The following is an 18,028-nucleotide window of genomic DNA, read 5'->3' on the forward strand; positions in this document are numbered from 1 at the left end:
AAGTGTCAGAGTCTTAGCTGGCACTGAGGTAATGGCCCTGTGGACCATTGTGCTGTTCAGAGGCTGGGTGTGTCACATGGAAACTTTGCTGCTCTCCCTCCTGTTCTGCTCTGCAGCACTCGGGAGCTGGTACAGTCATGCAAGCAGAGGGCTTGAGAGTTTACAAAGGGAATGTTATTCTGGGTGTTCTTTTCTTCTCTCAGGACCTTTACATGGATTTCTTGGAACATATCCCGCTGCTTTTTTCTCCAAGGGAGAGTAGAAAAAGCAAAGCAGAAGGGCTTGATCAAAGGACAGACATATGCAAAATCAGCACAAATCTCCACTGCCTATTGGGGATTTGGGGAAAATGCCTGCAGTTTTCTTAGTGCAGTGATGCAGTAGACACAGTAAGCTGCTGTGACCTGAGTTTGCACTGGATTGATGAAATAAGCTTTAGTCTCATAAGCCTTTGTTGTTTAGTTAGACATGTCTTTCCAGTGAGAGATTTCTGTTAAAACTCTGTTCACCATTTCAAAATATATAGGCTGTCATGTGGTGGTGTGTCAGAGCTTCATTGATCACTTATGAAAACCCCCAAACAACCAAGAAACAACCACCAAATGCTATGATCTGATAAGTGAAAGCTGTCTGTGCCCAAATTAAGGTGCAAACAAGACCACATGCTGACATCAATAATACTTTATTTAACAGTAAATGTGAGGTAGAGAGATAGAAATAGAAAATGGGGGTGTGTGGAGAGAGAGATTGAGAGCAAAACAGATTAGGCAGAGGATAGTTACCACCCATGGATCCAGTGCTATCCATTGATCCTTCTTCACCCTGGGCTTCCTGCTCATGGAGGTCCCAAGGTAATTCAAAACCTATTTATACATTTTAGAAAACAAAGGTGTTAATGCTCATTGGCTACACATTTTTTTTTCTATTGGCTAATCTTAGTCTCCTGCTCAGTGTTTCTTTTCTTTTGAGTTGGTGGGTTGTGAGTTGGTCATTGTGATTTCCCACTGGAATTACCTTTTATCCAGTCTGAGCTGACTTCAGCACAGTTGCTGAGTTGGCTTTCCTTGTGACCCATAAACTCTGCCATTATCAGTGATACATTCTTCTCTCCAGCTTTGTTTGCCTCCCCTTAGTGCTGAGATAACACTTGGAACAATAATACCACCTTTCTTATCTCAAGTTCCTGTCACTGTGGCTTCACTTACAGTCCAAGTTTCAGGTATCTACAGAGGAATATTGTGGGGGGGTTTCAATGGTGTTTGGTGGTCACAGCTGCCATCTGTCCTATCACTTGGGGTGATCTTAATTTGACTGTTGATAGGCGTATGAGCAGTTGCTTCTTCACCTGGTTTGCCACAGTGGGAATTTCTTTCTGGATACATTACCCAGGATGTGCTAATCACACCTCCTTCCACCAGGTGTGGAGCTGCCTCTCCATTCTGTGCTTATCTCATGGCAAAATCTTTGTATGGCTTAAACAGTTCTTGAAACAGACAGATGTGATATTAAAGTCCTTACACCAAGCACACAAACTTTTGGTTTTTTTTAATTAGTTTAAATTCTGGTTGGAGAGGCAATTTAACATGGGGTGATACAGCCACAAGTCAAGGGGTGCTACAATAAATTTTGCAGTACAAGGTATTGTCTATTGTGTTTTTTGTTGGACTATGTACAGGCTGCATGTGTCTTGGTAAGTGGATGTGACATTTTCACATGGGCCTTCTCATTTAGAAGGAAGAAGTCAAATAATACTGAAAATTGAATTGAATTGGAAACTGATTATTTTCATGATAGCTTTCTAGTCCTGCTAGTTACCATCTGTGCAGTTCTATTTCGTTGGGCTCTTTATAATAGTTAAGCATGTGTCCTGCTATGGGGCTTAAGGGAGAGGTCTGCACAAAAGAAAATACTGTAGAAGGTCACTGAGCTTCAGGAGTTTTGTTCACAGGATATTGTGCTAATTCAGTACTTACCCAGGAGTGACCCTCTGGGCACAAAGGAACAAGACATAGAACTCTGCAATGCTCCAGAGGACAATAATGTTTTCTTATGTGACTTAAGTTAATCTGAATTGGTTAATGATGTTTTTTAAACGCCTAAATAAGAAAGATGGATGCTCTATTGAGTTCTTTTTCTCCTTCCTAAGTGGAACAGGCTTATAGGTAACGACTACTGATTAATTATCTCCTGGTGTATCTCCAGTGATCTGCTTGTATCTCTTGTTGATTTCTTGTCTAATTCTTCAACTATCAACTTTGAGCAGCTGGGACCCTTGTTTCATTTATGATTCTAAGTCTTTTGGTACATTCTTTGCTGGGACTGGAAGACACTAGAGGAGATTCTTTTTGAACTTAATTTCATGTCTCTTATGATTAGTTTTGAAGTAGCTTCTTAACTATGCCAAAGGGCTGACTGAAACTATGAATTTTGAAGTCATCCCTTGGGATTCCTCTTGGTTTTAATGTCTGTGCACACACTGAGATATAGCAATATTTCTTCCATACAGTTGTGGAAATTCTTAATTTACATTCCTGCAAATCATAGCTCTTCTTCCAGTAGTTTAAGTTTTACATATTGTCTTCTGCAGGAGAGGATAAAGCCAGGCAGGCATGCAGTTTTAATGTAATATTTCAGGTGTAGGACAGCTGAATTCTTCATCCTGCTTCAAGCAGAGATGCAAGTAGTGGCAGGAAATGGTGCAAGTGAAAATTTGAGTGTAGTTTCCTATGGAACCAGATGGGTGTGCAGTTAGCAAATTGTTGAATGTTTTCAGGACTGAAAGCATTTATTTGCTGTCTATTGTAGTTGCGTGTTCATCTGCATTTGTAGGGTTGAGGTGTATTACAGAATATCACAAGCTTAAATGGCAAGCCAATTATTCTTGTAGTTTAGATTTTTTTGTGTGATTTTGTCTGCACATGGTCTTGATTTTGATTTTGGAGGTGGTCATAGCTCTGTGAGAATCAATGGAAGTTCAGTGATGGCTCATTCATCTGCACTTAGGATTAAACTGACCTCCAAAAATATCAAAAAGTCTTATTTGGCTTTTAGCAGACTATAAAACATTATTCTGTGTTGTGCCTTCAGACTTTTTGTTTCAGCAAATATCTCTTGATATCTGTTATGTCAGTCTGGAGTATAAATATTAATATTAATCAAACCCATCTGACATTCATGCTTGGGAAGCAGCTACTTTGAAAACCAGGAGGGGTTTAGCCACAGCAGTTGTAAGCTGAAAAATCTGCTTGTGGTCTGCAGAGTGAATTCATGGTCCCAAATACAACTGGTTTACTACAGTTACTCAAAATAGGTTAAAGGATGCCCAGAGTCCATCAGCAGGACTCTGAGGCCTTCCAAGTGTCCAGGAAACAAGTGTACCCAAGCCATGTGGGCAGCTTGAGCTCTCAGGACTCCAGAGAAGTCCTCTCCTCCTGGCTGACTCTTGGAGTTCTTTCTGCTAGATCAGTGTCTTACACAGACTCAGGGGACTGCACTTATTGTTTGATTCTAGAATTGTGTCTTTTGTGTAAGAAAAAAGCCACAAACTGGTGTGTGTGCAACTGGAGGGGATGATTTTAATGGTATGCAGCTAATGGTATGATTTTATTGTTGAGTCTGTATATGAGAATCTGATAAGCCCATCTAATCGTTTTGTGGGCATGAGGGTCTAAATGTTGGATTTGATTTTACAGCAAGGTAGCAATATATCTTTGAGACAGAACACTGTATTTTGCAAAGCCTTTTACAAGAGCAAATAGAACAGTTTACATGTGACTAAGGACTTCTTTTATTTCATCAGTCTTTTGATTTCATTGCAAGTATACTACTAATGTAGCAAAGCAATTAATTTCAGATTTTAATAGACAGGCATATTAATCAAATAGATTATCTTGATACTTAATTGCAAAGAATTGCAGAGTTTCAAAGGTAAGTATCATTCCAGATTACAACATTTAAACTTTTGTAATATTTTAAATCTTCTCTCCATGAATTCATCTGCACTTTTGTTTCATTCCTTTGTTCGGAAGGCTGGGAAGCTGCTGAAATGGGTCACTGGAGTTGGGTGAACAAATATGAATCAATTATGTTTGCAGCTGTTGCATTCAAGACAACTTCATTGGGAAGACCTCTTAAGTGATGACTGAATGTAATGCAAAAAAAAAAAGCTGAAGTTTCCCAGTTTATTTTCAATCCTTGTAGTTTTTATTATATGTTTTCCACCAAATTTTATAAGACTTGCCAGTCTTTGGTGCATTTGTCTGTAGTCAAATTTAGTTCACATTCAGCCCACATTGCTCATTTCTTTAAAGAACATTTTTTTCTGAAAACATTTGCATTTTTATAGCTGAATGTGTACTCGGAAATAAGTAAATGGCAAGTAAAATTTCCAATACCATTTTGTAAAAGAGAAATATAAATATTCTGTTTGTAAAAGTATGTCAGAGGTTCTAAACATTTATTTAATGAAGGCTGAACCTTAATGACATAGAAGCTAATGGGGGCTTTGCTTAGTGAAATTTAGCTGTTAACCTCACAGTGAGTGTGAGTTTGGTCTTATTTGGCTAAAATTACAAGAAAACCGTTTAAGTTCTAGTTCATCCTCAGCACTTAGTGTGTATAGTTCACAGTTTATTAAAAATAGAGAATGAAGTGGAATCAGATTTCAGAATAAGTGGACAAAACTTTTTATTCTGATTCATCTTTGTAATCGGATGAGCTATGTATGTGACTTTTCATCCTAATGTGTAAGAGATTTGATTGGTTTTCACAGGAAATTAAACTGGAGAGAGATTAAATTCTTCACAGACTGAGGCAACCAGAAAAATTAGGAAAAGACCTAAACTGAAGTTTGCACTTTGTTGCTATTTAAATTAACAATGCAAAGTTTAGGATAGGTGTAAATTTGAAATTCTTCCATAACTGTGTTATATCTGATGTGACATGACATATAAAGTGAAGCTTTATGGGAATTGATTTGGAGAATGCAGAAGAGGAGTCATTCTTTGAAAGAACCTTGCCAAATCAGTGTAGACCTCATCAGAGGGCAGTAGTTGAGTGGGATACATTTTCTGAAAAACACAGGATAGATGATGCCAATTGCCAAATTTGTTTGTGAGGGTGGCAGCTGACTGTGACAAACATTGAGGAAGCCCCGTTGCACCTCACCAGTGTCTCCCTCTGACAGCAGCTGGTAGTGGATGTCTTGGGAGCACTACAGAAGGATCCCATGGGACTCTTCCCATCCTTGGGTGCTGTGTGATTAAAAATATTGCTGGAAGTGGTGGAAATAGCAGCACATAATGCAAGCTTTTCTTCAAGAGTTTAAACATAAATAAAAAATGTTTTGGATGTGAGAATTTCCCCCTAGGTTATTCTGGTTGCTGATGGAAACTTTGCATGCATAACCTAACTTTCCCCTGTGGTGCTGCATCAGTTGCAAGTTTCAGATATGTGGGAGTAGCACAGGGAGAAAGTAGCTCCTAATGCCTCATCTTTTTCTCTGAGAAGCTGCACGGGTATGTATGCAGTGGCAGCATCTTTCATGCCTCTTTGTGTATGTGTGGACCACATAAGTGGTAATTGAAATGTCTCATCCCTAGGCCAGATGAGTTGGAGTTAAGAGTGCCATGAATGTGGAAGTGATGGAATAAGCAGAAAGTGGGAAAGAAGAATGAAACTATTTCATTTGAATAAGACTTTAAAAGTGGGGTTTAGGTTTTCATTATTTTTAAGTGACCCTCAGTTAAACAATACATTTCAAGAGTTTGTGCCTTACTTAGGAATGCCTAACACCGTTCATTTTTGCTTGCATTTCTTAAATAGTAGGCTGTATTCTATGTGTAAGGATCCTTTGTGTACTGCTTGTCTGCCCTGCTGCCTCCTGGGATTTTTTTTTTGCAGTTCTTTCAACAGGATGAAACCCCATCATTATGTTTTATCTGAAATCTCTTATCCAGAGATAAGACGTTTCACTGTCTCTTTCACTATCTAGACTCTTAAATATATGCATGATTATATATATAGTTGGAATTCTTCCTTCTCACATGTGGACCATGCCTCTCTCTGGATCTATGCCCATACTATCTTTCTTCTATATTTAAATTGTGTACCTTATTAGACTGTCTCTAGTTATCCACTTTTTTTGTATTTGGCTGACAATGCCTCCATTCAATCCTAAAACAACAACAAAAAAATGTGATGTTGACTACAAACTGCTAACATTATTCCCTAAACTGTCCTGATAAATGAATACCAACAGGGACATAAATTAAATATTACACGTTCTGATTTCTTAAATCCAAAAGGAAGCTGATAAAAAAAAAATTACAGAGGAGATAAAATATAAAATGTGCTTTTAAGTTTGACAGATGTCTCCTACTCAACAGCTGATTTAAAAATAGCACCATTACACATTAAAATGCATGAAGTATTCTTTGAAATATAAAACATAAAGCACTATCTGGAGCAAAATATTCTGTTAGAGGAAACAAATGCCTAAGGAGAAGCTGGATTTTCCTGTGAGGTTACTATGAGAAAACTGTCATATTTACCCAGGATTTTGAAGGTGAAGATAACAAGAACTTAGAGATCCTTTAGCCAACAGCCTAAATTTTCATGACAAATACTAAGTGTACATTGCAATTCTAGTTCTGTCACCTTAAGTAGTTAAGTATTTCAGAGGTTTGGGTTTGGTCCTGCAACTGTCACCCTTGTAGACTCGTATATCTTGAATACTGTACTGGGGTTGAATATACAAAACCACCTGAGCCCCTGAGCCTATTTTTACAGTATTTTTAAAATTTCTATAGGACCTTTACCATAGCTTGATATTTTTACAGTAGAAAGGATATATGCATTTTTCTTATTATGGAAAGGGCATTGCTAAAGTGTGTAAGATTTTACATGGTTTGTGTCTTAATGGAAGTTTGACACAATAGCAGATGGTTCATAGCATTGGTCAGTACTCGTACACTTTCATAATGGAGTTTTATTTTATTTGCTCCTAAATTGATCTAGGTAAGGCTATAATTAAGAATACTCACTAATTATATGAAAGATGATTACCTGTTATTAGTTTTTCAACCCTTCCCTTTGGAAAAACCTGTAGTTTTAACTTTTCAAACTAGCCTTATTTGAACTGAGATCTTACCTTCCTGGAGACGGTTTCAGGTTTGTTGAATGTCTCCCAATCCCTAATTGAGCAAGAAGGAATAATTGGTGTAGACATGGAAGGTCTATGAGAAGTTAGGATCAAGTCTGGATGAGCAGGAGCCTCCAAGATAAAGAGCTTTGGCACAGACTGGAGAATTGGATTTGTTACCTATTTCTTACATGTTATGTGATTCTGGGTAATGCCCTAAAACTAATGCTTTCCCAAGAGACCATACGTTAATTATGCTCTATTTTGTGAATATGATGTTGGAGATACCAGGGTCTAGCTTACAGAAGGAACGTTAGCAATACCAGAGAAAAACCTATCATGAAATGAATTTTGTGTTCAGAGCTTGAAAAATGATGAATGAATTGGTGCTCCATTTTCAACAACAACATGAAATACATTATTGAATAACTGTTTCTTAAATGAGTAGCATTTCTTCTATGCTATAGACTTCAGTTTTCCTAAAAGGTACTATTAAAATACAATACATATCATAAATAACAACAATATGTACAGAAAAACTAATGCGTTTGTATATGAGTATAAATATAAGTCAGTTGTATGAGTATGACATGAGTTTTCTTATATAAATATAGGAAAACCACCTGTCAAGGCTTTTGCAAATACCTGGGCAAATGTAGAAAGACCTGTTGATTATCTGGCCATTCATGTATGCAAACCAATATCAGCAGAGAAGCAAACATAACTTACCAATGCCAAAAGCTGCCTAAGAAAAGGAGATGTCTTTTTCTGTCACTTGGTGTAGACTTTGATATTGTCACCATTAGAATGAAGAAAGCAGCATAGAAATTGGAAGCTTATCTGGAGAATATGGAGTTTGTATTCCTGCACTCATTTTGCATGTCCTTATGTCAGTGTGGAGACAAGCACATTGTTCTGCTCTTTCAAGCTGGTGGCATCTGGTGTGGTTGCTCAGAGAAGATTTCAAGTTTGTCTTGAGGTAGAGAGGACCACTCAGTGGCTTCTGCATGTGAGCCCTAACAACCCCACGCAGAGCTACAGGGTGGGGGTAAAGTGCCTGGAAAGCTGCCTGGTGGAAAAGGACCTGGGAGTGCTGGTCAACAGCAGCTGGACATGAGCCAGTGTGTGCCCAGGAAGGCTCATACATCTTGGCTTGTATGAGCTATAGTGTGGCCAGCAGGAGCAGGGCAGGGATTGTCCCCCTGTACTCAGCACTGCTGAGGCCACAGCTCGAGTGCTGTGTCCAGTTCTGGGCCCTCACTGTGAGAAAGACACTGAGGGGCTGGAGCGAGTCCAGGGAAGGGCAATGGAGCTGGGGAAGGGTCTGGAACACAAGTCCTGTGAGGAGCAGCTGAGGGTGTTTAGCCTGGAGAAAAGGAGGCTCAGAGGGGATCTTTCTGCTCTCTACAACTGCCTGAAAAGAGGCTGTAACAAGGTGGGGTTAGAGTCTTCTCCCAAGGGACTTACTCCCAAGCAGCAAGTGACAGAACAAGGGGAAATGGCCTCAAATTGTACCGGGGAGGTTGAGGTTGGACATTAGGAGGAGTTTCTTCACGGGAAGGTTGTCAAACATGGGACCAAGCTGCTGAGGAAAGTAACTGAATCACCATCCCTGGAGGGATCTAAAAGACTTACAGATGTGCACTCAGGGACATGGTTTAGCAGTGGACTTGGCAGTTGTTTGTTAACTGTTGTTAAAGGTCTTCTCCAACCTAAGCAGGTCTGTGATTCTCCCCAGGAGAGCATTGGAAAGGCATCAATGCCATATGCTGCCTTTGGTGTAATCCTGTTAGTGAACTTGACTTCCAGAGAAACTGTTCTGATTTCCAGACAGTGTGAGCCATGTAATTTTTAGTTATTTGTGGAAGGGAGTGTTGGTGTTAGAAGGATCCGGCTTCTGAGTTTGTGCTTGGAATTGAGGAATGACAAAAATGCACAGAAGGAGATCTTAGCTGCAGCAACTGTTTTTCGAGTCCAAATATTCTAATCTGAAACCTCTTTAGATGCCTCTGTTATAGTGTAGGTTCATAAGGTGGGCTGTCAGGTTATTCAGACTGGCAACATTTTACTGAGCTGATTTCCAGGCACATAAAACATAAAAGACTTTGAGTTTGTCTGATATATCAGAATAATGTCTGCAGGTAAAAGCAGACGAGCTTAAGTTGATTAATTAACCACAGAGGGTTTATTGTGATAATCAATAGATCAGATTATCTAGCAATATGTGCTTTCTTTCTCTACTCCTGCTTCACCTGCATTCTTAAATTACCTTGGCTTAATGAGTATCCAGCTGCTGGGTGCGGGGTGATTCTTTTTTTTCCCTTGCTGCTCACTGCTGGTAGAGGAAAAAACTGACTTCCTTGTTTGGAAAGCTCAGCATTTGTACTCAAATATATACTAGTGCACCCAAAAGTTCAAAAAACTCCCTTAAACGTAGATCCTTAGTTTTTCTCGTTGTGAGTTAAAGCCAGAGGGCTCACAGTTTAGACTGCTCTGACAGCACGTGGGCTGTTTGCTCCTGTTTTTTTAAAAAAGGGGTGTTGCTGCTGTGTGCCAGCCAGGAGAAGCCCTGGTCACTCCTTGGCTCTCCCTTCCCTGAAAAGAGAAGAAGTTGTGAAGTTTTGAAGGGCAGAATGAGAGAGTGTGGTGAAGATAAGAAGGAGCAGAGTGCAGAGCTGGTGGCAATCATGTGCTGCATGGGTCAGTAATGCAGCGCGGAGCGGGGCTGGCAGGGGACAGGGCACAGCTCTCGGGGGAAGCTTCTCTCCAGGGGATTTCTGTGCTGGTGTTTACGTGGTCACTTACCTGTTTTCTGCTTCATCTGGGGACTTTCATTTGCTCTGAGCTTGAGCACACTGAACACTGTGGCACTGTATTTTTCCTCTTCGTGTGCATTTGCTTTTCTGGGAGCATTTGGGTTTTTGATTTAAAATCACACTTGTGGTGTTTTGGTGACCGTTTTCCCCCCCTTAATAGTGGTGTTTCTCACAATATGACAGGTGTCAGCTTTCTTCCTCCTTATGCATTTGAGTCTGTCAGTTACAGAATTTTTCTGAGTGTTTGTGTACTATATATGTATATATAAAGGAACAACGGTAGTAAGCATCAATTCCTTTATGTATGTTAGCATTTTAATTGAAAATAGAGCTGAAATTAATAGTGACATTGTATTCTAATGAGATACAAGTAAGTGGATTTTTCAATCTTTTTGGGTTTTTAACTGTCAAAGCAACATTTCTCAAAATGTAAATTTCTGTATACTTGGTCAAAGCTAGATGGGATTATCTTAGTAAAAAAGGCATGTTGTACACATTGTGAAATGCTGCAGTTGAGAAACTTTGTGTTCTTTTTAAAACAGCTGCTCAAAATGAAACAGTTAAAAGTGAAAGTGTTTCTGGAATTGTTTTATTTCTGAGATTTTCTGTTCTCTACGTTTACTTATGATGAATAACTTGTATCAGAAATGGTGTCTTGCTAGATGAAGGCTAGGAAGGAATGTACATACAGCAAAAGACTTTCTTAATCTGCTGTTTTTTTTTTTTTTCAAGTAGTACAGCTTTGCTCTCTAGTTTCTTTTTCTGTTCTTTATTTGGGTCTTCAAGTAGAATGAGAGACTGTAGAACTGTGAAATGGGTGAAAAAGACATATGCCAGGATCTTAGAATATCTTGAGTAGTGTGGAAAAAACATTTAGGAAATTGCAACTCTTCTGTAGAGAGCCAAACGTACACTACACAAACTGCCTGAAGATTTCATTGCCACAGTGAGCTATAAAAGTTATAGGTGTGTTTAAAAGGATTGGAAAAAATAATAGGAAAAAAAAGTATCTATGACTATTAAATGCAAGGATATGAATGAGCATGTAGAAAGTCTGAGTCACATAAGAGGACTGTGCAAAGGCTTCACAGGCTTTTTCTTATTTTGTTTTTGCTTCTGTTCCCCAATACTCATTTCTCACTACTGCTCTGAACCCCATACGATACTCTGTTTGGCCCAGGATGGACTCTTGTATAATGTCTTGCTATTTTGAAAGACCTCAGTATCACACCAGAGACTTGAAAGACCTTTCGTGAATTTATTTTAATTTATTGTTATATTTGACCAACCTGAAAACTGTATTTTTTTAATGTAAAATACAGGACCTGGTTCAGTGTTTTAGTGATGGCAGTGGGTACATAGGGATCTTGTTTTGCTACCTGAGCTCATTGCTCATTCTCAGTCACACTGCAAATAGCCTGAGTCAATGAAACAGCTGCAGTTGTGTTGTACAGGGCTGAAGGGCTCCTGCTATTTTAGGCTTGCACAGGTGGTCCCAGTCCTAATGCACTGTGACTCCTGCTCTGGGGAGCTCTGGGAAGGTGACCAGGCTGTGTAGCAGTTGTGCTGGCTGTGGCCCTGCTCAAGTAGCTGGAGACAAGTCTTTGTGCTGAGGTGATGATGAGATTATCTCCAGTGTGGCTTAACAGAATACATGTGTATGCTCACTACCCTTAAGTGGGATGCTTTCTTACCCTGAGTCCATTGCTTTTATTATTTCTCCACAGCATTTTGTGGGCAATCATTGATGCTAACTGCCACGCCAGGGAGCAAACTGCTGGCAGTGGCTGGGTCCCATATCTGGGTTAGTGGACATCCCTGTTTATTTTGTAGAGAATTAAGAGTCCTTTCCCTGACTGAAGCTGTAACTAGTCCTTGTGTGTTTGAACAAGGGTGCTATTCCAGTTGAAAAGCATAATGACTGAAAAAGTTAGTTTTCATATTGCAACGAATTTTCGATTGCCTAATACATTAGTAATATTTTGATTATATAGACTATGAGTAGCATTTATAGTTCTTAAAAGTTTGCCATGACCTTTTCAGTACATTTTGAGTGCCAGTTGACTTTTTCTAGGCAGTTAGATTTTTATTAGTAGGCTACTGTAATACCTGAGGAGCTGTTGCCCTGGAGGAACTCACCTGTGACATCAAGAAACATTTTCATATCATGCTGTGATGTACCGGAAAAAAAAAATTCTGTGCTATTATTTTGATTGGACATTTTGGAGCTTTTGCAGGTTTTTCTGTTTTTAAAATTTATTTTAAAATTAATTTTATAAAGGTCTTCATAAAAAAATCTGCTTCATTTACAGAGCTGGTAAAACATTTGTTTTTCCTTTTTATCTCTAGATGAGCGTGACAAAGTACAAAAGAAGACATTCACAAAATGGATAAATCAGCATCTCATGAAGGTCAGTTGTTATTTCTGTTATGTCTGGGTGACTGCTACTGCAGTGATTGTGTCTTTTACTGCATGTTTGATTTCAGGATGCAGTTGTGTTATATATAAGGAAGATTTTAAATTGTGAGGTTTATGCATGTGCTTTGTCTTTGAGGAGTGATTGGGGAGCTGAAATGCTGCTCAAGGTGATCTAATTGAGTACTTGAATTTGAAATTAAAATGAGTTAAAGTTGATTTCCTTCTATAAGGCTTGGCTCATTTCTTAAATTAGTGTGTCATGGCTGTAGTACCACAGCTAAGGCAAATGAAGAAAAAAATATTTGGTGTACCATGCTGAAGAGAGGAGAATGACCTTGAGAGAGAGCTCTAGATCATCCTGTGGCATCAATATGCTGCTCATGGATTAGAAATGAAGGCTTTCCAGGGGCAAAAGTCACTTTTCAATATCTTTCTTTTGAATAGCAGTGAACTTTGCTTCAGGGACCGAGCATATTATTTTAACAACATGTACAGATTTTAGATGACAGAGACCTAAAAGCTGTGACTTCACCTCACTGCATGGCCCTTCAGTTTTAAATTTAATCTGCTGTTTCAGTGCCAGCTGTCTAGCCTAGACATTTCTCTGAAGAAACAAATTGTATAATTACTTGACATAACTTCCTTTGATATTCCCCCCCCACTCCAAGGTTGAATTCATGTAAGAATCACATTAAATAAAAATGTATCTGCAAACTGTCAGAGTTGAGATTTAATTAACGAATGCAATGTTCAAATACTGTTGGAAAGATCTTGTATTCATGTTTAGAGAAAAATAGAGTTTTTTAGGGAACAGCTTCATTATTTCTGTTTCCTGTGGCTGCTCTTGTGGGTATTTGTGAAATATTGGACGCTGAAACAAAAGAGAATTTCTACAGGGATGTGGATGTTTAAAACTACCTTTTTTGTTTCACTTCTTTTAAAATTTTGAAATGCATGTAGCTCTTGGAAATGGTGTGATGTGGGAAACTAACCAGGCTTGGAACTGAAGTTGGACTCAATTTTGTCTTTTGCAAGAGACTTCTCTTGCAGAGGAATCTTTTGGTCCTTCTCATCATGACTGAGCCATCAGGAGTGGTCTTGCCATCAGCATACAACCCTCCTGTGGGCAGGGTGAATCTGGAGTCACAGAGCTGCTCATACCAATAGGTTTTGCTTTGTGAATTTGTTAGACCCAAGAGAAACATGCTGTATCTGGAAACAGCTGCTCTGGGCACCCCTTCTGTACAGAAGCCTCCTCCTTGTATTCCTGAAACATCCAAGTGTCCTCATGTCCCTGCAGAAGTCTTTTACTTGCTAATGAGAAAAGACAAAAGACAGTTCTGCAGCCTTCCTTTTCTGAATTTTATCTCATATTTATATTATAAGAAACATATCCATTGTAGAATGTTTCAGAGAAATTAGATTTGAAGGAAAAAAAAAATCCAGGAAGGTTGCTAGTACTCTGGCAGTAAAATGCAATATCCAAATTAACCATCAGGCATTTCTTCATTTAATTGAGGGTACTTGTTGTCATGTTTATAGGGGCTACTCATGTTTTTGTGTATTAGAGAAGCATTTTAAAAATGCAGCTTTAGTTTTCTGCAGAAAAGCTTATCTGAAGCTTTTTGGAGGGCAATTCTTTAATATGAGTTAAAAATAGTGCCTAATTTTACAGAAGAGCAGCGTACTGAAAATTATATTTCTACACAACTTCATTTTACACGTTTCTGCAACATGCACAGTCATCATTGCCATACTGTCAACCTCTTGGGAGTAGCTTAAAAAAGATTTAGACTCTAAAGCCATAAGGGAATGAGGGTAAAGAGTTCACTGTAAATCCTTTTGCATTGCTTGCCAAGGTCAATGGCCTTAGGCCTTCATTTTCAAATGGTTCTGGGTTGGATAATTGCAGAGGAATAGATGCAGGTAGATGAGACAGATGGGATGTGTTGACTGTGTTGCTGGCCTTGATTTTCATCTCAAGACTGCTCACTTTAGAATTCAATTTAAGGGTGCTAGCTCACACAGATATAGTTTGACTATAGCTCTTCCATTAACTTGGAATTTGTGTAGCAGCTCGACTTTATCTTCTGGAAATAGTTTGAAAGCAGGTGATGATACAGTTTTCAGATTTCTGTTCTTAGTTGTTTCTAGAACAGTGACTTACGTGGAAATTAAAATCAATCTTTCAAATATTCTCTATTTTAAGATGTGAGGGCATACTTGGAAAACACTACATTGTGGAGGGAATAGACAGCAGGGACAGAGGTCTCTCCTAGTCAATGCATTGACGTGAACTTGTGTCTTCAGTTTCAGCTACTCATATTTAATACAAATCATATGTAACACTTATTTGCACATTCACTGCCAATAACTTGTTTCAGACAAACCAAGATGGGAATTGTCTGATATCAGGCATTGCAATAACTTCATCTGAGCTGGTTACCCAGACTTGTCTAGTAGATAGCTGAAGGAACAGGCCCTTTTAAATGTCCCTTCACTAAGACTTCTACCTAAGGGGAAGATGAATTGTATCCTAGAAATGCTTTTGCTCCACTGACTGTAAAAGAAGTCAGTGTGCTTTGTCTGTCATGTGTAGGGTTCAACAAGAAGCAGAAAAGATGGTAATGAAAATTATGAGAGATCTTGGGAAAGACCAGACCATGCTTCTGGGGAAGACCAGACCACACATCTGGACACGACCTCACTCTGGGGATGGGGATGGATCACATTTTAATTTAATATTTTTTTCCCCTCCTATTTGTATTCTTTGCTTTCTTTCTCCTGTTTCTTTTCTCTGTCCTTTGATTTTTTTGGTTTTTTTTCCTCTTTTTCTTTTCTCATCTATTTTCACATTTTCATTTCTTATTTAATGCTTTTTTTACTCATTCTAATTGAACTCATTCTCCTGCAGTCCTTGAGAAAGTCTCAAATTTTCATGCTTTTGTAGCAGTGTATCCAAAAGGTTTTATTCGAAGTCAGCAGCAATGAGATTTTTATGAGTTCTCATGTTTTGTCGAGGAATGGCACGGAAGCCTAGTGTCACTCTTCTAATTAATTTCTGTATTTATGGGATTTACTGAGTAACCACAAACAACAAGATGACTGATAAATATTTACTCTTCTGCTGTTTGCTGCCCATTTTTAGTTACATTAGATTCAAAGCATGTAAGTGCATAATATTTAAAATTCAGTGTTAGTCCCTTGTCAGTTTAGCTGAGTAGTAAAGCATGTTGTATTCTTTGCTAAAATAGAAACATAGTCATTGCAGAAATATTTGCTGCTCAAGTTCTTGAGATACCTAGTTTTTGACAGGTACATAATGTGTTATTTGAAAAATTCAGCTGTTCTAAGTTGTCTTTGAATTCCACAGTCTAAGGTCAAGTGGACTCTCACTAATTTTTTTTAATGCTGAAATTTTTATTTTGAATTGATAGGAGATTTTCTGAGGACTGATTGGAGCTTTAGACTTGCTAAGGCTACTGTTTGCTGTCTGATGGTGTGGCTCCAGTCTAAATGTTATCTTTTATGTCTTGTTGACATACAGGCTGGAGAGGTGAGATATTGGACTTTAGACTTGCCTGCTGCTTTGGTATGAGCTTCCAGGGAAAACTCACATGCCAGTGTAGTGTGGTGGTGGGGTAGAAATCTCCTCCCTTACATAAAGTAGCCTCTGCTTCCAGCAAGTGTTTCAATCTGCTGCTGTAAAAATAGGGTGTTAAATCTTGCCAGAGAAGTAAGTAACCCTTGATGTGACAGGAATAGGTAAATTTGTGGCTGCAAGTTTTATTCTAGTGTAGTGTTCTTATAGTCATAAAGCAACCAAGGAGAAACCCAGCTTCCATGAAAGCCCAGAAATTCTTTCTGACATCCTTTAAATTTGAAACCTCAAAACGTAAGGAAATAGTGAGGCAAGTGTGAAACACAGGTGGAGGATGAGATAAAAGTCAGAAAATAAAAGAAGCTGTTGATGAAAACAGAATAAAAGCAGATAACTTCCTCTTTGTTGTTTGATTTTCTTTTTCAAATGAATTTAAAAGTATTTTTGTTGTGCCAGCTCTTAGTCCTGAGAGATTAAATGGGCTATTTTGAAATATTTGGTTTCTTTATCAGAAATTATGATGTACGGAGAATAGAATTAGAGGCAAGGCAAGCAGAGACTGGCCAGTGATATAGTGCACACCCAGGTATCTTCCCTTCAAGGGAGATGGTTTCTGCCTTTTCATTGAAGAAAAGCTTGTAGAGAGCCTCTTAATTGGCCGTCTAGCAACACTCTGGGTACCTGGGCAGCTCCCTGGGGTGGACAGCTGTCCTGTCCATGGCACTGACAGGGAGCCCAGCCACCTGGTGCCACCCACAGTGTGGGTTGGGTTTTGGGACCCATGGCTGACCCTTCCTTGGGAGAAACAAGCTGCTGATGGGAGCAATGGGCAGCACCCTTTCACAGACTTTAGTTGCTCCAAAAGTAATTTTAAAAGGTGTTATTAACCAGAAGGCTTTTGTAATTAGCAGGACAAAATGCTTTTGAAAATTGTTTTGAAAGCCCAGTGTTCAAAACCATGTACTGTGTTGCAGTGGTAGTGCATTAGCACAACAGAGAGACAACAGCTTTTTGTTGTGCAAAGACTGAATAAATAATTCAGAACAGAAACCTGAAGTTATTGATTCAGGCAGCACACAGTTTGTAAATGGCCTCTTAGGTCGATTGCTTTGTGAAATGTTCAGGTATGACCTTAATGGCAGCGGGATCGACTGTTCCTGATAGGGCGCAGTCATTCCTTGCTGAAAGCTGGCACTTTACTGACACTAGTGGTTGTCATTTTAGATAGCACTACTCTCAGTATCTTCTTTTTTAACCATGCAGTTAAAATGTCGTTTAAAATTCCCCACCTCTGCTTTTAGAAATGAGTGCTTTGTAGCTTTATGTGGGTATTTAAAGAATGAGGCACCTGGTGTTAGTCTAATGTTAGTAGCTTTTTAAAAAATTCTCAATTTAACGCCTTTTGATTTTGAGCTCAGAAAAAGCTGCTTTTCTAACCCCCTGTTAAATAAAATAAGACTGATCCTTTGCTGTGCTGGTGCATCTAAGTGAGCTTTGTATGCATTCCTCCCAGTTTATTCTGACAGCTTCTGCAAAATGCATTGGGTGCAACTTCCATGAAATTACATTTCAATGTGGTCCCCAGGTTGCTTTAGGCTTTGGGTACAGCTAAAGTATCACTATTTCCTCCTCTGTTATGGAATTCAATTGTTTAACTATGCCTACTGTCTTACGGGTGGACAGAAGAATATTTCAGTTTTTCTCCTATAAATTTTTGCTGTTGTATTTTCAGGACTAATTCCAAAAGGTCTTGAAGTGCTTTTTCTTTGAGACAGATTCCTAAAAAAATAATTAAAAATAACTCCTGAAGAGCATAATCAGTTAATGGTATAAAGGAGTTTTTCTTATTTTCCCTCGAAATATGCACAATTGTAGTTTATTTTGTGCACAGTTTTTTTCAGAAATCCTCCACTTGGAGGTAAACCACACTGCTTAGTATAAACTGTAGCTCTTTGCAAAGCAGCTCAGCAAGCAAATTGGGGACTTTTTTGGTGCTTAATCAAAGTTCAGATGAGGTAGTAAATTAACCAGGAAACAGTGAGGAAAAGTAG

At 38.7% G+C, this 18,028-nt stretch overlaps 1 protein-coding gene across 13 annotated transcripts in view; it reads left to right on the forward strand.

Annotated features, from left to right (window-relative positions):
- The window catches only part of DST (dystonin), a 289,372-nt gene that overhangs the window by 75,896 nt on the left and 195,448 nt on the right, over positions 1 to 18,028 (forward strand). For all 13 annotated transcript variants that reach the window (XM_088162255.1, XM_088162245.1, XM_088162257.1 and 10 more), the window contains one exon: positions 12,307 to 12,368. In XM_088162255.1, the coding sequence (XP_088018381.1) occupies positions 12,307 to 12,368 (62 nt within the window). The remainder of the gene's footprint in view (positions 1 to 12,306; positions 12,369 to 18,028) is intronic.

Source organism: Sturnus vulgaris, chromosome 3 (genome assembly GCF_052056855.1).
Source record: "Sturnus vulgaris isolate bStuVul1 chromosome 3, bStuVul1.hap1, whole genome shotgun sequence".
Taxonomy (NCBI): domain Eukaryota; kingdom Metazoa; phylum Chordata; class Aves; order Passeriformes; family Sturnidae; genus Sturnus; species Sturnus vulgaris.